The sequence below is a fragment of the Vicia villosa genome, linkage group LG4 (genome assembly GCF_029867415.1).
Source record: "Vicia villosa cultivar HV-30 ecotype Madison, WI linkage group LG4, Vvil1.0, whole genome shotgun sequence".
NCBI classification, from domain to species: domain Eukaryota; kingdom Viridiplantae; phylum Streptophyta; class Magnoliopsida; order Fabales; family Fabaceae; genus Vicia; species Vicia villosa.
This window is the reverse complement of record NC_081183.1, coordinates 192378481-192401259: the sequence shown is the minus strand read 5'-3', so window position 1 is coordinate 192401259 and position 22779 is coordinate 192378481. Positions and strand designations below refer to the sequence as shown.

Sequence of the window (22779 nt, the reverse complement as noted above, 5' to 3'; positions counted from 1 at the left end):
GTTTAGATCATTTGCTTCTTTTATTGCTGTAACTTTGGGTTGCCATTCCCTGTTCAAACATCTTAAGATTTTGTTAGTAGCAACTGCATTGGAAACAGGTCTATCAAGAGAATTTAACCGATTTTTCAGATGAACGAATCTCTTCTGCATGTTTTCGATGGATTCACCATCTTCCATGTGGAAGAGTTCGAACTCTTGAGTTAACGTATTGATCCTAGCTAGTTTGACATCATCCGTTCCCTCGTGGGCAACTTGCAATGTGTCCCACATAGCTTTAGCTGATCTACAATGGGAAACGCGATAGTATTCATCAACTCCTAGAGCTGAGATTAGAATGTTTCTCGCTTTCCAATCGTATGCATATCTCTTTTCATCTTCAGCATCCCAAGTATTTTCTGGTTTTGGAACAACTGCACCAGCTGCATTTGTCATGGTGATCTGAAAGGGACCATTGACAATAGCTGTCCAGATGTTCCTATCAATTGCATTGATGTGGACACACATACAATCCTTCCAATAGCCATAGTTTTCACCGTTGAAAACTGGAGCTCTATTGTGAGCCCCTTTAGGTCCGGAAGCCATCTTTCCAATAAGTGTTTCACGTAGCACGGAATAAACCAGAGCTCTTGATGCCACTTGTTAGACGCTGGCCTTAGGATCTAGAGGGGGGTGAATAGATCGTTCACAGTTTTTCGGAATTAAACAACTTTTCAGCGGAAGTGATTCTGAATCGACTCGCGTCTATTCCGAACCACTATCGAAACGATTGTATATGTGTTTAACACCAGTCGAAAACTTGAGATAAGTGATAAGAGTATATGTTGCAGAATCAAAGCGTTGCTCTTATTGAAAATCAGATTAACTTCTTGTATGATGGACAATGTTTGCAATGCAGTAAAAGTGATAGAAACAAATATACAAACACTTGGTGATAATGATCAAATTGACGGTTATTCAATATGTGATGGATTGTGATGTTTATATATGTTCTTAATTCACAATCTTAACACTCGAATCGTTGATCAATTTGCTATTATAACCAAATATGAACAGAACGTAAATGAGAAAGTAAAAGCGACAAGAACACGATATTTGTTTAGGCAGTTCGTCGATCGTCCTCGCTACGACTACGTCTGTCCCCAATTCCAAATTGAAATTGGGTAATCTTTCATTAATGTTAAAAGTAGTATATACAAAGAAGATAACAAAGCGATAAACGATAAACCAATTATGTCGATCCTTTGAATCTTCTTCCCCCTTAATCTTGAGTCAGATCAAGGTTATCCAAGAGCTTCACTTTGATTCCCTTCTGCAGTGTCTTGATTCCTTGAACTCCCCGTTCCTCAATCGTTACACTCAGCCGAATCCTCAATGAACGCCTCTTGATAAAAACCCCCAAGAACCACCCGTCGTGGAGGACAAAACCCGCAGATTTTATTCACCAACAAACCCCACAGACCTTCACCCACTAGGAATCTTCAATTCCGTTCCATGGACGTTATCGAACTCATCACTAACCCGCAACGCAAGAATGATTATGTGTAATTGTGTTGGAGATGATGAAGAACGAAGATGAGAAGCGTTTGTGTATCTTTCAGTCGTTGGTGTTCTTTTGAATAATGAACCTTGGACAATATATATGATAGCTTGACAGTTGGAGATGAGAGAAACAGAATTTTTGGCATTCTTGATCAGTTAGGTCGACCTCTTGTAGAGCTTAGGTCGACCTAGCAGTGCTTGCAGAATTTTGCTCCCAGTTAGGTCGACCTGTTTAAGGAGTAGGTCGACCAGAATCCTCTTCAAATGCATTCTGGGGACATTTTCTCAGATTAGGTCGACCTAGTTGTTGTGTAGGTCGACCTAGCAGACTGGTATGTAAATTTCATCAATTTAGGTCGACCTAGATGATGTGTGAGTCGACCTAGCAGAAGTATATGGATTTTTCTCCATTTTAGGTCGACCTGGGTTGATGGTAGGTCGACCTAACTGCTGCTTTTCTGCATTTTTCTTGTTTGGCTTGTGTTGAGTCGACCTATATGCATGGTAGATCAACTTGTTCTGTCATGAGTGATCAATGCTTGCTTTTCTTTGAGTTTTCTGCTTCCACCTTGTTGCTTGTATGCTTATTGAGTTTGCCATGAATCAAAAACATCTTTGTGATTGTAATCTTGTATTCACATTACTGAGTTATGAGTTTTATTGCAACATCACCCATTGGGATATCTTTAATGGTAGTACTTATACCTTAGATGGCATGTTTATTGATTTATTTTTATTGTTGTTCCTTGAGTTGGAGAAGACACCTTGTGAGGAATACCCATGAAGAGAGGTTATAATTTGACTTCTCACTAAGAAACACTTCTAAAACAAGATAAAATCTTACGGAGACCTTGACTTCTCACGAAGAAAAAAGATCTTAGAAGGGAGAAATGATTTACACATATGAGGCATTAATCTCTTTCTAATTAAGTGCATCTCTAAGATGGAGACTAGGGGAGAGTTTCTCAAGTGCAGCTTGAGGTGAGCACGCGCACCATTTAATGCTTTAGATATGTGTATTTTTATTCACTATTTATATTTCGCCCTCGGTATCCCCATATGTAATCACGTCCTTTAGGGTTTATTAATGAAAATGTTTATACCTTATGACTATTTGCCTTATTTTACTTGGACTTCTTTATTAGTAGTTCCAATTAGTTTCTAGGCGTATTACTACATGACACTCTAACTAAATAGATTTCCCACTTGAGGAGAGTCTCTCAAGTGTTGCCTGTAGGCGTGTCCCTCAAGCATTACTTGCAGGTGCGTTGGGACTTGGGTCGGCTTTGGTGAGGATTCCAAAAGAAAATTGTCTTATAAGGAGACAAGTGTTGAACATCTGTTTCCATACAGAAGAGGGGTGAGTTGTAGAGATTTGGAAAATGATTCTTTTAAAATAAATAATTTTTTAAATCAAAGTTTGAAAATATTTTACAATTTTTTTTTTGAATATGCAGTGAAAAATCAAAGTAATGAAACTAATTGGAAAGTAAAAAAGATAAGGAAAGACATAACGACACCAGAGATTTATAGAGATTCACTCTTAAAGAAATGACCCACTCTTTTCCCCAAGAATTGATCTTAAGAGTATCCACTATAGTTTGAAAGCTATTAGAAGGTTAAGCCCATGAATCCCCTTATACAAGGACATGAAGTTTCAGGCTAACTTCCAACCAAACAACTGAAATGGAATGAAGCAGTTAGTCTTCACACTAAATAACGACTTGAAGTGGTTAGTCTTCACACCAAACAACGACTTGAAGCGGTTAATCTTCACACCACACAACGACTTAAAGCGATTATTCTTTGCAACAAAGGAAGAATTTGCACATGCTGATCTCAAACCAAGACGAAGTTTTGAGTTGACTATCCTCTAAAATAAACCAAGGTTTTACACAGGCTAAACTTACAAGCCACGTGAGATTTTATACTAGGCCGATCTCGAATCAACTGAGCTTTTAACCGCGTTGAACTCAAGGACCGTTGTGAAGATTTTTCACTAGTTAATATTCACAAACCCAAAAGAGAGATTTTCTTCAATGGTAAATTTCACGAACCAAACAGAGACTTATACTAGTCCCCAAAATAGATTTTACACATGTTTAGATCAAAATCAAAATAATTACTTCTTTGATGGTTGCAAAATTGAGTGTGTGAGCAAAATTCGTATTTGTTATGTGTTTTTGTTGATAATATCAGAGTTATCACCGTCGAAAGTGTTGCCGAAAATGTTACTAGTGTTTCTTTAAAAAAAATAAAATTGACGTTAGACGTGTAAAATTTCATTTCTTGATGGATAATCTAGTTGTGTTAAGTTGCTTAGAAGTTTTAGCAAGATTATATAACTCACCGAAAGATAATTTATCAATTTCATAATACTAAAATATATAGTTTTTGAAGCCTAAATACATTCAAGATAATATATTTTGATGGTGAAAAGTTGAGACCTGGAGATATATATATTTTTATAAATTTTCAATTCAAATCTTTAAGATGTCAACAACAACAATTTTTGTATTTATCAGTTTATATACAATTTTATTTAAATTTTAATTGAATTCCGTTTTGTTGATGATGAGTCGGTTTTAAACTGAAGACCGATATTTTTAAATAAAAAGATACATTCAAAATAATTCTAATAAAAAAAATTAATTATAAAATAATATAAATGAACTCGTCCATGTCATAGTTTCTTTCCTAAACCATACAATTCATTGAACATATTTTGTTTTCCATACGTGCTGTTGCTTGGTCGACCATACGACTAAGAAATTAGGCAGGACTGCATGAGTTTTTCTTTTTCTTTTACTACAATTTTTCATAAAGAGAAAATTCTAGGTTTTAACCAAATCAATCCGTACACGGATTAGTGATCATTATTGTATGATTGTGATTATATCATTGACAAGTCTCTTTTGAATCTTCTGTCAAAAAGAAAAAAGTCTTCTTTGAATGTAAACATTCAAGAATTTCGTTTGCTTGTGCAAGAGGTATAGGTAACGTTGTCACTCATGCTCTTCAGGATTATAATTATAATTTTTTAAATTTATTTTCTCCATTTATTTGTATCTGGTTCAATGAGACATCTAATGTTGTTTAAGGTTAATTTTAATATTAAAGTGGTTTTAACCTCTTCTCAAACTATAATCTTTTCCAAAAAGTTCAGTTTGGTCCAACACTCAAATTATAGTAGGTTGTTTTTTCGAAAACATAATAATTCAAACTTGATTTATTTATTTGAACGGGCCTAATTAAAAGTTTATTTGGAGGCTAATTAAAAAGTTTGATTTTAAAAAGTAAAATTTACAACTTCTATTTTTTTTTGCATTTATGAACTATGCTCTTAAATCTTTTTTACTGTATTAATTTGGCAACTAATAAATAGTTTGATATCCGGTAAAAAAAATTGATATAATATACTAATTCGGAAATGCTAACTAGTGTCCTCGGGGGCAATGATTAAGCATTCCAAAATAGTAAATTTATATTGGTAATTTGCGTATTTAATGTTTCGAAAATTGAAATATTAAATTTTCTATGAAATATTTTCTTTTTTAAAATGCCCCCGAAGGCACTGGTTAGCGAGATCCAATATAATTATATGCAAATAAAAATATTACAACTAACTGGTAAACAAGTTTTGAATAATTATGAGTTAAAGCTTGTTTTTGTATAATAATAATAATAATAATAATAATAATAATAATAATAATAATAATAATAAAAATAAATAAATAAATAAATAATAATAATAATAAATAGAGTTTAATTTTTATACATTATTAATGTAAATTTTTTTACACTATCAATACAACACAATTATTTAATTATATTATTTTTTAAAAAAATTAAAATAAAAGTGAAACACTTCTAATAAATTAACGGTCAATAAATTAAATTACGTTAATGTGACCGTCCGCTCCGTTTTTTATGCGGTTTTTGAGGGTACATGTATTTATATTAATTTTTATATTTTTAAGCCTAAAAAGAGCAGTGTACGTCCCCGTCCTCACTTTTAGCACGGGACGGATCAAGATATTAGGCCCGCATTCTTAAGTATGCTCGCCCCACCACAATTTTGACGGACATTTGCGGGATGGGTCTAAACGGGGCGGGCATATCCGTTTGCCATCCCTAAACATAAAAGGTTATCGTGGAAACTCGAAAATCGGAAAACAAATTTCAACTGTTCTCAAATGAAAATCAGAAAATAATACTATATAAAAATTATTACAAGACTTAGACTATCTTCAACCACCCCAAAATCTCGATACATTCACACTTTTCAAAATAAATATTTAACTACTCCTCACAACAGTCTAACACAAATATAAGAAAAAATATAAAAGTCTTCCTGCCTTAGACCCTCTCTTTCCTTTGAAAACTAAGCTAAGAGATGTAAAATTTCTTTATAGGTTTTCTTTGAATCAAAGAACACTGTACCTCAAAACCAATTAAACCCCTCACGTGAGCCCCTTACTAAACACAATGATGCACATCGAGATACTCTAAGCCATCAACCAAACAAGGGATAATATTAATTAACTATGCGTTATCCTAATAAATGGCCTGATTATTATAATATTATAATGACCTTGGAATTGATTGAACTACCCACTAGGACATTTTCAAATTCATTTCGCAGCCCCCCTTGACGACTCCTTATAATTCTAATATGGACTCTGTCAAATAAAATCTAACAAAGTCATTCCTTCCACTATAAATATCATAATCAACTACCACATCATATCATATCACAAACTTATATTTCTACACTAAACTCTTCATTTGCAAACCATACTCTAAACTACCTTTCTTTTCACCATCTTTGATTTTCATTACCATTACTCTTCACTAAACTTAAGAGAAATTACATAATATTTCTATGGAGGGTGTCACAAAATTATCTGTTGAACAAATTCAACCCCCTACATATGGAAACTTAGTAACCATTCTTAGCATTGATGGTGGTGGCATTAGAGGTCTCATTCCTGCTGCAATTATTGAATTCCTTGAATCTCAACTTCAGGTATATTTTAATCTCATATATAATCTTCAATAATATACTATACACTTTATTTATTCTTTGAAAATATTCTAATTAATTAAGTTGATAATTATGTAGGAATTGGACGGTGAAGATGCGAGACTTGCAGACTACTTCGATGTAATATCCGGAACAAGCACAGGCGGTCTTGTTACTGCCATGTTAGCCGCTCCTGATCAAAACAATCGTCCACTTTTTGCTGCCAAAGATATCAAACCCTTCTACCTCGAACACTGCCCAAAAATATTCCCACAACATAGGTCAGTCATCTGACTAAGTCGATATTACTAGACTGAACACCTTCAAACCTGAGACTTCGGAGTTCTATTTGTCAGAGTTTACGTGGTGTTTGATATTTTGTTTATATATGTACAAAAAATTGAGAAATTTATGTTTTTTTTTTGTTGAATTAATTTTTTGTAGAGGCGTAGGTGGGTTGATGTTAGCGAAAGTAATGAGATCGCTTGGAGGACCTAAATATGATGGAAAGTATCTTCATGAAGTTGTGAGACAGAAGCTTGGTGACGTAAAGTTGAATGAAACCATCACCAACATTGTTATTCCAACATTTGATATCAAGACTTTGCAGCCAATTATTTTCTCATCTTATCAGGTTAATTATACATTCATTTTGATTATGTTTTTCATTTATGTTCAAACTTAGACTAAATTAGTAGTTTGAAATTTATGCAGATTAAGAATACTCCTTGTTTGAATGCGAAACTCTCCGACATATGCATTAGTACATCTGCTGCACCGACTTATCTTCCTGCTCATAACTTCATAAATAAAGATGATGCTGGAAAAGAAGAAGAGTTCAATCTCATTGACGGTGGTGTTTGCGCAAATAATCCGGTACGTTCAAATTTTCAATAATAAGTTCTAATTAGTTGTTAATCATTTATTGAAGGTAAAACTAATTTGCTATTTTTTTTCTATGATTTAGGCTTTAGTGGCTATGAATGAAGTGACAAAGCAAATCATCAAACAAAGTCCTGATTTTTTTCCTATTAAGCCTTTGGAATATGGTAGGTTTCTGATAATTTCAATAGGGACCGGAACAGCGAAAAATGAAGAAAAGTTTAATGCACAAATGGCTGCAAAATGGGGATTATTGGATTGGTTAACACATAGTGGTTCTAATCCTTTAATTGATGTTTTTACTCAATCAAGTGGTGATATGGTTGATTTTCATTTATCTGCTGTCACTCAAGCTCTTCATTCAGAAGATAATTATCTTCGAATTCAGGTAAAAAAAATTAACATTATATATATATATATATATATATATATATATATATATATATATATATTTATATCAGTATGATTCGAATTCGTATTTAGGGTTTTCAATACTGATTCATTCTGAAGGATTAATGATTAATTTGTTACACAAAATGCAGGATGATACATTGACTGGAATAGATTCTTCGGTCGACATTGCTACCGAGGAAAACTTGAAGAAACTTTGCCAAATTGGTGAAACCTTATTGAAGAAACCAGTTTCTAGGGTTAATTTAGAAAATGGTCACTTTGAGCCATTGAAAAGTGGAGAAACTAATGAAGATGCTCTCAAGAGGTAATTAAGATTAGTTAGTAGTACTAATGGTGCATTTTAAATTATTACTCAAATATAATTGTGCTCTGATTAGTATAATAATAATCATAACTTATTTGATTGTAATTTTTCAGGCTTGCAAAAATACTTTCACAAGAGAGGAGACTCCGCGAAATGAGATCCCCGCATACAAGTAGAGGCAGGAAAAATCGGCATCTAGCTTAATGATTCTTTCATGACTCTTAGATTTTACTAAGGTGTTTGAGTACATCATCTTTAAAACTTTTCAGATATGTTGTTTGTAGAAGAAGAAATACAATAAAAAAAAAACTCAGTATGAGATTATAGAATGTAACATGAATTAGATCAAAAGTTTGTTTGCTTGTTATTCAATGTAAAATAATGTATTCTTTCTTTTCATTGATTTGTTATTTGCTTAAGGAATAAAACTCCATTATGAATTTGCCATTAAATCAAACATAACCATATTGCAAATAATATTTGTTATTTAATTGGAACCAAGTTCTTCACCAGCATGTTTTTTTATCATACTTTAAATTAAATAACACAAGTATTTCCATATATTAGGTTCCAATGATCCGTTAAAACACTCTAATAATAGTCTTTTAATTTTTTTTTCTTTCGTAATTGTCGTCTGAACAAGGACAAAGTTGTAAGTAAAATGTATCAAAAAAAAGTTGTAAGTAAATTAGCCTAACTAGGAAGATTATGTTAACATTGTATAAGGAAGAATAAGATGAATGTAATTGTGATTTTTAACGCGAAAGTTGTAATTATAATGAGGTGCGCAGAGCGAGATTGATTGAATTGTAGCTAATTATAATATCAGTGAATTGAACTAGTACAATTAACTAAGATGATGATAAAGACGGTTAAGTTTCTTCTTCGAATCATCTACCCCTATGTGTGAGAAACAACTGATTGAACGGATAACAATTTTATTTTAGTTATGACATTTTACAAAAAACACGACTACCCAATGAATTGATCGCCAAATAACCCGATTCGTCTAATGTGACCCCTAGAGATCACAGGGAATATAATCGCAATAGATGAATTGTTTTTAATGCAAAAATAAGAAGATTAGTTTATAAAACACAATTACCCAATGGATTGATCGTTGAGTAACCTGGTTCGTTTGAAGCGGCCCCTAGAACTCCTAAGGGAATATATTCGCAATTGGAGAAGGTTTTATAGCGTGTAAAACTAGACTAATGGCCAAGACTATTGATTAATGCTTGTTGGCAATCATAAAAATTCCACAATATTATTCATCAGATGTACAAATCTCTAGTTAGGTCTATGTTGCCATCTAAATTAATTCTCTCATTTTCGTAGAAGAGGGAAAACATTAAACTCAAATAGTATTATATAATTAATCAAACAATGTTCATTATAGAGATAATCAAGAAAGATTACATTGTTCGCACTGTAAAAGGTAAAGTCATTTAGGAGAAAATATAATCTAAGAGAACTAGTCATTTATCCTTAAGGTATTCATGACTTTAACAAGTAAAAAGCAAGAATTAAAACTTACAACGACTATGGATGACGAGTAGCTTTCATTTTTCTTGCTCCTTGGCACCAAAACATGCCATTCTCTTTAAAAATATCAGAAACCTATTGACTAAACATGTTTTACAATTTATAGAAATTATTTTGAAAAACAGCTGATTGTTTCCCATTTTGACTTAACTGTGCCACTATTAGTCAATTTCTCTATTTTTGAAAATTGAAATTCTTTGGCATAATGTTTCAATTGTGTCGCTATGCCATTGAAGGCGCCGCTTTGGTCATACATAATTAGATAACGCCGATGTTGTGTGTGGGTGCGCCATTGTTGATTATCTTTTGTAATTTTTTTGTGTTTCTCTTTCGTTCTTCGTGTGCTAGTTCTCTATTTACTTCTTCATTGTAACTTTCACTCTAAAATACAATGAATTTGTCTAGTTAGAATGATTTCGACTTAGTTTGATATTTTTCACAAACCTTCAAAATCTTTATTAAAACCTACAAGATGAAAATGCATTATTAGTAAAAGTAATTAAAAATATTGAAATTAACTACTAAAAATAGAGCGACAAACTTTAATCAATTAAATTTTTGAAAAAAAAAGTCAACATAAGGTCAATTTTCGCATTATTTAAAATTAAAAAATAATATAATTGTATTTCATGCATTTTCATTCACTACCATCGCCTCATGCATTGTGTGAAGTCGACCAAATGTCAATCCGAATAAAATTTCAATTTTACAAGCTGATTGATAAATGCATTTTTCCATTGCGCGTAATATTATCGGGCGAAATATTGAGATTTGACCTTCACCGGACAGTATAACGGAACTACGGTGCACGTAGGTCATTATGGTGTGCTCATTTTATTTTTTCGGCGTTGCGTGAGTTCACTGTTTTATTAGTCAGAGCCTTTTTATTCGAGTACTTTAATTGCGATTTTCAACATTACCAGACATTTTTACTAAACTTTGTTGCGCGTAGATCATTTTGATACGTCCATTTATATTTTTTGACATGGTGCACGCTTGCATTTTACTCCTTTCTGTTCATTCCAGTTCCTTTTTTTATTCTAAAAATTCACACAAAAATATGGTTTAGTTTTAGTTTATTTTTAATTTATTTTGTTTAAAAAATAAAAGCAATTCATAATAATAAAAATATTTTCTTTTTTTTTTGGCGAGCACAATAATAAAAATAAAAACAAAATTTTTTCTTTTTTTTTTCTTTTAATAATTAGAGGATCACAAGTAAACAATCACACTAACACTCATTCACAAAATTAACAAAGGGGTTCCGTTGGGTACAACGGATGTGAGGGATGCTAATACATTCCCTTTGCATAAGCGATTTTCGAATTCAAGTTTGGGTGTAACAATCATTTTCTTTTCTTTCGTGAGTTTTATCGATATTTTTCCTTTTCTTTTGGAATAAATAAAGTTTGATAGCGACTCTCTTGTATTTCGAGCGTGCGATACGCTCTGGTATTTTTTTCGCACCACGTTGTTGTTTGTAAAATGAATTGTTCTAGTTTCACCATGGCTTCTTGTAGCCTTACCAGCATCACCATCATCATTCAACCTTTTCTTTCATTTTGCTTTCAGTTTGTTGTTGCTTGAGGAGTTTGCTTTCAACTTCTTGAAGAATTTTGCTTGTAACGCCTATTTAGATACCTTCTTTGAATTATTTTTCTTCAGCCTCATCTCATGCGTTTCAAGAGATGCTTGCAGTCCTTCAAGCTTCATCCTTGAGAAGTCTTTAGATTCCTCAATTTCCACCACAATGTGATCAAACTTGATTGGAAGAGCCCTTAACACCTTCTCCATATTCTACAATTTAGAGATTTTTTCTCCATATTATTTCATCTCTTTGAGAATATTTTTACATTGTAGCATTGTTTTATGAGCAACACACCTTTGTGAGAGACACATCACATATCCACCAAAAATCTTAAGGTGATAGATGTGTGGGTTTTCTCACTAATAAAGTCTTCAATCTTCATTTTTCTAATCAATGTGAGACTTCCCCACACCTGTTTCTCAACATTTCCAACTCACACTTATAATGAATTTTTAAAATTTCCAATAAAATAGAACTAAGTATCAGATGTATAGAAAAACCCGATAAAAACTCAAATTAGATTTTTACAAATTCGATAAATATGCATATATTTTCACCGGGAATGGTAAGAAAATCTATCGAGTTTTAGAAAATTGAGTAAAAATGCACATATTTTCACCTGAATCAATAAAACTATCGGATTTTTCGAAAAGTCTACCAAATTTTTTGTGGTGTACTCATTTTTTTGAGGAGTTTAATGGAGATGCACTAACAGTGTAAAAAAATTTACACTGTCATTCAATAAAAGTATATCTTCCTGCCATATCATATCAATAATTTAAAAATTTATGTATGATTTGACGAAATACGTAATTAATTGATAGTGTAAAATAAATTCATCATCCATTTTCTCTTTTTTGAGAGTGAATTTTTTTTTCAAATTGTAATTTTTAAAAGAGATAAATAATAATAGAGGTGACTTTGACATTACACAATCAACTATAAAGCCATTACTAAAAAATTGAGCAAACTTCCAAAATTGCCCTTTCCTTAAAAATTAAATACACTACCAAATGTCCTCTTTAGTAATTAACAAATTCACCCTTACATTCTCCTACTTTTGTGAAATCATTCACCAAGTGTTGCAATTTAATTGGTCCTACTTATTTTATAATATTTCCCTCCAATAAAACAACTCTTCCTCCCTGCTCTTCCTCATTTCATAAACATTGTGCTTCATTTCTCTCTCCCCTGCGGAATTCAAAGTGCAGTATTTTGGTTTCTCAGCTTTAAATTTTCATCTTCATCCTGCTCACAGGTGATTTTCTTCTTCATCTATCTTTCCATAAAGTGCATTCATATATGTTCCTTAATATTTTCTGCAATGATATTGCTTTGTTGTCAAAGTTGGGTGTTTATTCCCTTCTTTTGTATTATGGGTGTTGTTAAAAGTGTGGAAAGATCTTTACTTTGCCCGGTTTGCATCATTTATTATAAGCTTTTGGGTTTTGTTTCAAAATTTTATCTTTATTTGGTTTTTCTTAAAGTTTTGATTTTTCTTTGTCTATTGGTGTCATTTACCATTATTTGTTGTAACATTTTCCGTTTTTCTGCAACATGCTTTTCTCCAGATAGGATTGTTCTTCGATTTCATGCTTTTCTTCAATACTGCACTTACATGTCCTTTTAATATATCTCATAACAGAATAAATTTAATATATATTTGAACCCATCTCTTTCCATCCTTTGTATAGAACTACAGTTGTACCTATTATATGCCCATGTCTATTTCATTATTACTAATTGTTTCATTTATACTTTACTTATTAGAAAAATACCACTTGCAGGTATTATTTCGCTCATCTCAAGATTGTGAGCTTCATTGGAATTGACTTCTGCAGCAGCTATAGCCAAGCAGATCACATATTAGCTCGGCAATTTCAACAACTTTATTATATAGGTTCTACAGGTCTCTTTTATTTTTTTCTTGCTTCAACCATACTGCTTTTCCTTGATATTCGTGTGCAGTCCTGTCAATTTCCTAAGACAGCTAAATATATTTTCCAATCCTGTCAGTATAAAAATACAGAAAACACTGCTCCAACCTTGATTATTATTTTATGTGTGTCATTGGAATGGGTATGATTGATATCGAGAAAAACATTAATGGTGTGTTTGGTTATTAAGAGAAATTGTAAAGAGAGAAATAAGTGAGAGAGAGTATGAAAAGAGAGAAATAGGTGAGAAATAGAATAGATTTAATAGATTGTTTGGTATAAGAGAGAAAGAAGAGGAATGCAAAAGAGAGAAATTGACTAACTTTATAAATTGTCAAATATACCCTTATCTTAAAGTAATATTAAATTATTTTTACTTCTAAATAAAAATAACAGTTATGAATCCCTTTCCAAAATAAAATTAAAAACGATTTAAATTATTATTTTTAATAAAAATATGAATGTTGTTTGCTGTAAATTAACGGTTGTGTCTTGCTTAGTTTTTAAAAGATGATCACAACACAACTAAGCATTGTGTTACTTGTAATAGTAAAAGCATGAATTATTCAAAGAAAAAAAATCAACGCATGGACAAAATTGTAATTTTCATAACTAATTCATGCAGTTTTTCCTTTTCTTTGCTGAACAACGAAGAAAGCAAAAAGTAAAAATTTGGTCTTTGCTAATTCTCTCTCCTCAACCTATCTCTTATACCAGACAGAGGAAAACTCTTCTCTCTTCTCTACTTCTCTCTCTTCTACTTCTCTCTTCTATAATTCTCTTAAAACAAACATAGGCTAAAAGAGTGTATGTTAATTGTTAATTTAAATATTGACTTTTTTTTAAGTTGAAATGAATAGGAATAGGTAGGGTAGGATTGATATCAGGAAAAAAAAATTAAGTTGAAAATTTGTTTTTAAGTTGAAATATTGACATTAATTTTTTTCGTAATATCATAGCTAGCCATTAAGTAGATGTTTCTCTACTATAAAGGTTACTTGCCTACTTTATCAATTCCTATATTTTCCTGTCACATTTTCAGAAAACTAACCTATTCACTACATGCCAACTAGCATCCTTTGGTTTTTAGTTTGATTAGCACTAAGTTATATATCACTTATTATTAACATAGACAATGTTATTTACACTTTTATAAATAATTTAACAAACATGTTTTGTATTTCAAATGCTTTAAGGTTTATAAAATTTAATTGGATTGTATTAATATCTTTTTTATATGATTATTTAATATAGTTAAATTTTTATGATTATTATTCATTTATAATTCAATTATTTATTTTAAATTTACATGTTTTTAAATATATTATATACAATATTAAAAAAATTTACATGTTATTAGGTTATATTTTACGGGTCACTATCAACAAAATACATATTTTATTTATTTTTTCAAAAGTTAAAATTATTTTTATTCTCTTTCCGTCTCATGGATCAATTTTTTTGTATAATTATTTAATAATTAAGTAATTCATTTTAAATTTATTTATATTTAAATAATTTTATACCATATCAATGGCATGATAGTATAACGTATTTCTTAATTTTAATAACATTAAAAATATATTTATCTTACGGGTCACAACAAGACAATATTTATTTTAGTTTAATCAATCGTTATTTTAATATAAGAGACAAAATCTTTATTTTTAAATATTAATTAGTCAGAGACCCGTGCTTCCGCACGGGTGATATTTTTCTGGTGTAGTATTTTTGTAATGATATGAATAATATAAATAAAAGGAATTATAAGCAATATGCGTAATTAAAAGGAATTGTTTTACTTGAATAGAGTTTGAGTTTTATTGATTGCTCTGTTATACTCCCAATTCTTTGAAAACCGAATATCCATAGGAATCGTTTTGAAATTTGAAAATAAATACTTTAGTTTTCAAATAAAAATCATTATTGTTTAAAATAAAATAGGCATTGTATTGAAAGTGGCCATTAAGATTAAACATTATTATCGTATTCATGTGCTAATTTTGTGTGTAATAAAGAACCATATAAAAAAGAACATGTGAGTTGGAGAAAAAAATAAAATCTTAACAAATGCAAATGTAAAGTTTTAAATATAAATGAAAAATATGAAATAATTTACTTAATTGTAAATTTAACAATAATTATATAGAAAACAATGATCCACAAAAAAATGTTTAAGATAGGTTAAGAACACAATAGCAAAATTGGGTCAGGTAATTTAATAATTGACGGTCCAACAACAATTAAAAGAAAATGATATAGATCACTATGGTTTAATTATAAATGAAAAATGATCATATAAATTCAATTATATTAAATAATCATATAAAAAATACAATAAGATGGAGATAATAAAAATGAAATATTAACATTTAAAAATAAAAATTAACTCTCAATTAATAGTAATTGTTGATTAAAATAAAATAGCTACTATGTTAACGTTGATAATGACCCGTGAAATAAAAAAATAATTTGATGCGATATAAAATATTTTTAAAAACAAATGTAAAATAAACAATAATCATGGAAATTTAATTGTATTAAATAATGATAAAAAATCGTGAGATGGAGAATTTAGTGCAAATAAATTTTGGTGAAAGGGTAATTTAGGCAATTTGGTCAATCTATTATTAATGAATAGATAGTAGATTAATTGTATTAAATAATGATAAAAAATCGTGAGATGGAGAAAAAAATAAAAATAAATATATTATCTCTCAAATAAAGACAATGATTGATTAAAATAAAATAGACATTATGTTGATAGTGACCCGTGAGATAATAAATAAATAAATAAATAGAGAAAAAATTAAAATGAAAGTAAGAAAGTGAGAAAAAATGTGAGAGAAATTTGCAATTTTAATTAAGATAGAGAAAATGTATAATGATCGATTAAAAAAAATTAAATATTGAGTTGATAGTGGCCCGTGAAATAATTAAATATTTTTGGGAATAATAATTAAATGATCGATTATTAATATTTTTTGCGATAATAGATAAATATTGAAAAATTAAAATGAAAGTATGGAAAAATGAAATGCGAAAGAAATTTGAAATTTTTAGTAAGATTAAAATTTAAAAATAGATTATTAATATTTTTTGTGATAATAAATATATTAAGAAAAATTAAAATGAAAGTAAGAAAGTGTGGGAAAATGAAATGTAAAAGAAATTTAAATATGACTTCCATCATCCATGGCTTACATGTGATGTCATCATTCATGCAATAAAGTTGTAGGGAAAATGTTATTTAATTCGGACCAATGAAAAGCTAACACTTGGTGCATCCATTCAATAAAGTTGAAAGAGTAAATACTTAATTTGTTAGTTACAAAAATGACCTTTTATTAGTGCAAATAAATTTTGGTGAAAGGGTAATTTAGGCAATTTGGTCAATCTATTATTAATGAATAGATAGTAGAGTAGATAGTAGATAGATAGTAGATAGTAGATAGTAGATAGTAGATAGATAGTAGATTTTTTCTCCATCTCACAATTATATTTTTTCTTCTTTGTGTATGATTATTTTCATTTTTTAAAAAAAAGTAAACAATTTTAAATTTTGCATTCATATCTAAAATTGCTTAATTGTATTTCATAGTATCTAAATGTTATGACATTAAGACTCATTCATGTGTTATCACATTAACAAATATTTTGTTATTATTTTTATTACTTCATGGTTATTATTTGAAGATTCTAAATTACTACATATTTTTGAGATTATTTAGTACACATTTTTCATATCGTTCAAAAAATACTACACAAAAAATAATGCACCCGGGCGACAGCACGGGTCTCTCACTAGTTTCTTGATCAAAACGTTAACTCGTGAAATGTCGTATTTAACCTTCTCTTAGTTTCTCCTCTTCTCTCTTCAAGTGTTCATCAAAAACCAAAAAAAATAATATCATTCTTAACTTGTTATAAAAGAAAACAAACTAAAAAAAAAAAAAAATCTATTTTACTTCATTCATTCATCAGTTGTGTAAATCTTGAACAATCATGTCAGGTATGGAGAGACTTCAAAGAATGTTCGCGGGTGCAGGTGGAGCACTCGGCGGCCATCCACCACCGGATTCCCCCACCCTAGATTCATCGGAGCAAGTTTACATCTCCTCTCTCGCTCTTCTCAAAATGCTCAAACACGGTATACATTCTTCTTCCATTCTTGTATAGTCATTTCAATCTGTTCATTCAATTTCATTTAGCCCTAATTTTCGAAACCCTAATTTTTTTGGTTGAATTTAGGAAGGGCTGGTGTTCCTATGGAGGTTATGGGTTTGATGTTGGGGGAGTTTGTGGATGAGTATACAGTTCGCGTTGTTGATGTGTTTGCTATGCCCCAGAGTGGGACTGGTGTTAGTGTTGAAGCTGTTGATCATGTTTTTCAAACTAATATGCTTGATATGTTGAAACAAACTGGAAGGTATTTTGTGTTAAGGGTTCTCCTCAATTTTACATTTTTAAACGGGAAGCGAAATGAGATTTCGTAGTGGATAATATGCGGGAATTATCATTTTGTTGCTTGAATGTGTTAGTTGATGTTGCTATATTTTCTGAATGGATCAAAAGTTAGTTAGTTTGGTCGTTGTTATGTGTTATTTCCTTGGTTACACCGTCTCACACGTAGTGAGGTCAAAGTGAGGGTTTGCTCATATAATTTGTTACAAATTGAATGTAAATTAGGCAGGAAGAGTATTAATAAGTAAAAAGAATTTATGAAAAATTGAAATGTATCATACTATAAGTGGCACTGTTTGAGTATATACTTAAAGGTAAGGAAGATAGAAAGAGATGTAACCTTAATGGTAGAATTTATGCATGAAGTGAATGGTGTTTTCGTCCAAGCTTAAAGAATAGTTTTAGCCATGATAATAAGACTTGAGATGCTGTATGAGATTGAATGTAGTGGTAAAGAGCTAACAAAAAATAATTTCAGTTTTGCAATGTTATCAAGGTTGTCTAAATATAAGACTAGTGGTGATTGCATTGGATGGATTGAAAGTTGGAGTACTATCTCTTGTGAAAAAAACGGTAGAATCTTGCTTTAGGTTATTTGGGTATGTTTTGAGAAGATCTGTAAAAGCTGTTATAAGGTGATTAGAGATAAGATGGAGAAAAGTACAACAACTAGAGATAGAGGCAGATCAAGAAACACTATATAGGCCAAACCATTAAGAGGGATTTTGATTCAAATGATTTGTCAATAGACATGATTCATGATAAATAGGATATTATTATGTCCTTTGGTTCATGTAGCCTACTTGGTGGGAAAAAATTGAAGACATTGGCAACTGTTTTATAACCATGTTTTTACTTATGGTTTGCTATTCCATGATCTATATATTTCTGCCATGAATATACATTCCATGTCTGGACCGGATCACTTTACATCAGTTATTTGAAACTTATACATTCCATGTCTGGACTGGATCACTTTACATCAGTTATTTGAAACTTTATACATTCTGTTTCAGACCAGAGATGGTTGTAGGTTGGTATCATTCACATCCTGGATTTGGCTGCTGGCTTTCTGGAGTGGACATTAATACTCAACAGGTTTTCAACTTTTCTTCAATCTTCAGTTAACCGTGGTAGCTTCTTTAATTAGCCAAACATTCAAAATAAAAAATATTATATTTACGAAACTTCTCCAGGTGGGGCAAAAATGAAGACGGGTAACTATACTAGTTTTATTGTTTAAGATGGACATATAGACAAGTAAACTTATCTCCTAGATTATGCTTCAGTTTTTTTGGGGTAAATGTGTACATTAATTGGTTCAAGCAAAAAAATAGGGGAGGATATGTGTCCTGGTGTAGGATTGAACCTCTAAAGCTTTAACATCATCACATTCCCCCATTCTTAGATTTGGGACAGTGCTTGTTGAGCTACAAGCAAGCTAGATAGTTGAGGGATATTAATATGTGGATGAATAATACTGCTTCAGTAATGAAATTGTACAATATTTGAATATTTTCTCTATTGTGTTTTAAAGTAACTGCAATCAGATTAAGACTGTAGCTTGAGCTTTATATTTAAGTTCTAGCTCGATTTTAGATTGTGAAGCACTAAGACAATTAATAATTGAAACTTCTGTAAACTAAGGAGTTTTTATGCAATAAAATGAAAAGTCAAATTTATTTGAGCCATGCCATGCCAATGTCTTATGCAGATAGTGCTGTTATTTTTAGAAAGTTACTCATGATATGTATGCTACTTTTATCTATTACAGAGTTTCGAGGCTTTAAATCAACGCGCAGTGGCAGTCGTGGTGGATCCTATTCAGAGTGTTAAAGGCAAGGTGGTGATTGATGCATTCCGGCTGATTAATCCACAAACTATGATGCTGGGTCAAGAACCACGACAGACAACCTCTAACCTTGGCCATTTGAACAAGCCATCTATTCAAGTGAGTGTCTTGAAATTCTATTCAAAGTTATAGCTTCTGCGTTCTTTTATTTGTCTGCACCAAATTTGACATCTTATTCTCCTTTTCAGGCTCTGATCCATGGCTTGAACCGACATTATTACTCAATAGCAATCAATTACAGGAAGAACGAGCTTGAAGAGAAGATGTTGCTTAACCTTCATAAGAAGAAGTGGACTGATGGTTTGACACTCAGACGATTCGATTCACATTCTAAAACTAATGAACAGACTGTTCAGGTAAGTTAATATTCTTGGATGTAAATTTCACAATAAGATATGCTCAAGAGAAAATCTTCATTTATTATAATTTTTTTGGTAATTCAGGAGATGCTAAGTTTAGCAACCAAGTACAACAAGGCAGTGCAGGAGGAAGATGAGCTGCCCCCTGAAAAACTTGCAATTGCAAATGTGGGGAGGCAGGATGCTAAGAAGCACCTTGAAGAGCATGTTTCTAATTTAATGTCGTCGAACATTGTTCAGACTTTGGGAATGATGCTCGACACAGTTGTTTTCTAGAGTTAGGATCGTCCACTGTATTCTTCTTCTTCATGATGTCCAGCAATATTTCATTCACACTCTTTGACCTGTTTGCAATGGATTGTTTTTTATTACAAAGTTATTTGCATTTCATTATGCTCATATCAAATGTTTCCTGATGATAATCATTTTTGTTGGAATATCTTATTATTATTTTCGTTTATTCTCCATTAAGGAGAGAATTGATATCATTATTGTATTACCACTATATATATCAGTCTAGAGTTGAGGAATAAAATATAATAGCTTTTTACCATTCCTTTCAATATGGTATTAAGAGTTCTGGGTTAGGGTTTACTGTAAAGCTTCCACAATTAGTGGGGGTTCGGGGACTCCTGATTGACCCGCTTTCTTACCCAACCCTATTGACATACCCGTTTAATCCCCTACGATGAATAACAACATGAGGTTGCCCGCTCTATGTTTCGCCTACACTGGATTCAATGATTGCGGCGACCGAGGAGACAGCGGTGGCCGCGGTGATGGTGGTGGCTGCGGTAATGGCGGCGGCCGCGATAACTGTGGTGGCCGCGGAGATGGCGACGGTAGAGGAAATGACAATGGTGGCGGAAACGGCGACGAGATGTCGGGTGTCATAAACAATGACAGTTATTTCAATTTAGGCGGCAATGACTAAGAGGGTTCCTCATACTCCCTCAAGGTCGATATTCCTAAGATGAAAGAGAATAACTATAATGAATGGGCCCAAACAGTTCGCTTAATATTGGATAGCAAAGGGAAGCTTGGTTTTTTAACAAGAGCAGTAGCTAAACCGGCAGAAGGAGACCTTTTTTACAAACAATAGAAATTTGAAAACTCCTTGATTATTGTGTGGTTGGTAAGCTCTATGGAAACTGGAATAGGTAAGCCTTACTTGTTTTTGTCTTCTGTAAAGGATGTATGGGAAGTTGTTAAGGAAACATACTCTGATATTCAAAACTCCTCACAAATTTTTGGTTTAAAATCAAAGTTATGGTATGCGAAACAAGGGGACAGGAATGTTACTGTTTATTACAATGAGTTGTTGACCATGTGGCAAGAGTTTGATCTATGTTATGATGACAATTGGAGGTGTACACAAGATAGTGTTTTGTTTCTCAAAAGACAAGAAAATGAGTGTGTCTTCATGTTTCTCGTTGGGCTCAATAAAGACCTTGATGAGGTAAGAGGTAGAGTTTTAGGAAAAATACCATTGCCAACTCTTCGTGAAACTTTTGCAGAAATAAGAAGGCAGGAGGCAAGAAAAGGTATTATGATGGGCAAGACACCACGCAGCTCTGAATCCGAAGGCTCAACTTTGGCTACTAGGAACCTTGACGAGAAAAAAAAGGTTAGACAAAGTTCCTTGGTGTGACCACTGCAAGCGTGAATGGCATACATGTGAAACCTGTTGGAAGCTCAAAGGGAAACCTCCTAACTGGAAGATGAAAGGTGGTCGTGCATTTCAGGCTAGTAATTCTGATCAAGGGCAGTAAATCTCTTCACCCCAACTTCCACTCACTACGGAACAACTAGACAGACTGTACAAACTCCTCGAGTCTCCAACTCATTCTTGCTCTATAGCAACAAAAGGTAATTCTTCATTTATTAGTGTCAGTCCCAATCATACTTGGATAGTAGATTTAAGTGCCTCTGATCACATGACTGGTGAATCTATTTTTTTCTCTTCATATAGTCCATGTGCAGGTAATCAAAAAAAAATGCAGATGGCTCTTTTTTAGCCATTGCAGGTAAAGGGTCAGTTGTGTTGTCTCCAATGTTAACTCTGAAAAATATCCTTCATGTTCCAAATTTATCATGTAATTTAATGTTCGTCAGTAAATTAGCCCAAGATATAAATTGTCAAACTAATTTTTTTCGAACTCACTGTGTCTACTACCTTGACATTGGATCTGCATTACAACTACCTTAAAAAATAATAAGTTCCTGTTTTGAGTCTTTTTCTGTTTTGAATAATAAAGATGACAACATTATGACATGACATTTAAGATTAGGTCATCCTAGTTTTCGTTACTTAAAATACGTGTTTCCTAAGTTATTTCATAATAAGAACTTTTCTTCGTTTAAATGTGAAGCATGCGAGTTTGCAAAACATCATCGTTCCCAATTTTCAATGCAGCCTTATAAACCATCAAAGCTTTTTTTCTATTATTCAAAGTGATGTTTGGGACCCTAACCGTACAAGTACACTCTCTCAAAAAAATAGTTTATCACATTTATAGATGATCATACAAGAGTATGTTGGGTGTACTTGTTAAAGAGGAAATCAGATGTTTGTCAGGTTGTAAAGATTTTTTTTTTACAATGGTGTAGAATCAATTTCAAACAAATATCCAAGTCTTTAGACGAGATAATGACAAAGAATATTTTAACACTATCCTGGATGATTTTTTCTAAAAAATGGGATTGTACATCAAAGTTCATGTCCTAATACTCTTCAACAAAATGGGGTTGTCGAAAGAAAAAATAGACATTTATTGGAGGTTGCTAGAGCTATACTTTTCTCAAATAAAGTACCAAAATATTTATGGGGCAAAGCTGTTTTAACAGCTGCATATTTGATTAACAGAAT

The 22779-nt window shown here is 31.7% G+C and overlaps 2 protein-coding genes across 2 annotated transcripts; both read left to right on the top strand.

Annotated features, from left to right (window-relative positions):
• The first annotated feature begins 6287 nt into the window (after positions 1–6287).
• Positions 6288–8641, top strand: LOC131594165 (patatin-like protein 2). The gene is made up of 7 exons (XM_058866257.1): positions 6288–6568; positions 6665–6846; positions 7010–7199; positions 7280–7441; positions 7533–7835; positions 7990–8165; positions 8279–8641. The coding sequence occupies exons 1-7, from the start codon at positions 6425–6427 to the stop codon at positions 8367–8369; spliced, it is 1248 nt and encodes a 415-aa protein (XP_058722240.1). The 5' UTR covers positions 6288–6424; the 3' UTR covers positions 8370–8641.
• An 8482-nt stretch (positions 8642–17123) lies between these two features.
• On the top strand, positions 17124–20300 carry LOC131596522 (26S proteasome non-ATPase regulatory subunit 14 homolog). Its single transcript, XM_058869191.1, has 6 exons — positions 17124–17385; positions 17487–17664; positions 18716–18797; positions 19474–19650; positions 19740–19907; positions 19995–20300. The coding sequence occupies exons 1-6, from the start codon at positions 17241–17243 to the stop codon at positions 20184–20186; spliced, it is 942 nt and encodes a 313-aa protein (XP_058725174.1). The 5' UTR covers positions 17124–17240; the 3' UTR covers positions 20187–20300.
• Positions 20301–22779: the final 2479 nt, after the last annotated feature.

Bases quoted from the DNA above. Each gene is read 5' to 3' on its own strand.
- LOC131594165 (XM_058866257.1), top strand. From the start codon at position 6,425: ATGGAGGGTGTCACAAAATTATCTGTTGAACAAATTCAACCCCCTACA. The intron at 6,847-7,009 runs GTCAGTCATCTG...AATTTTTTGTAG, and splicing joins AAAATATTCCCACAACATAG to AGGCGTAGGTGGGTTGATGT. The intron at 7,442-7,532 runs GTACGTTCAAAT...TCTATGATTTAG, and splicing joins GTGTTTGCGCAAATAATCCG to GCTTTAGTGGCTATGAATGA.
- LOC131596522 (XM_058869191.1), top strand. From the start codon at position 17,241: ATGTCAGGTATGGAGAGACTTCAAAGAATGTTCGCGGGTGCAGGTGGA. The intron at 17,665-18,715 runs GTATTTTGTGTT...ATTCTGTTTCAG, and splicing joins ATGTTGAAACAAACTGGAAG to ACCAGAGATGGTTGTAGGTT. The intron at 18,798-19,473 runs GTTTTCAACTTT...TATCTATTACAG, and splicing joins TGGACATTAATACTCAACAG to AGTTTCGAGGCTTTAAATCA.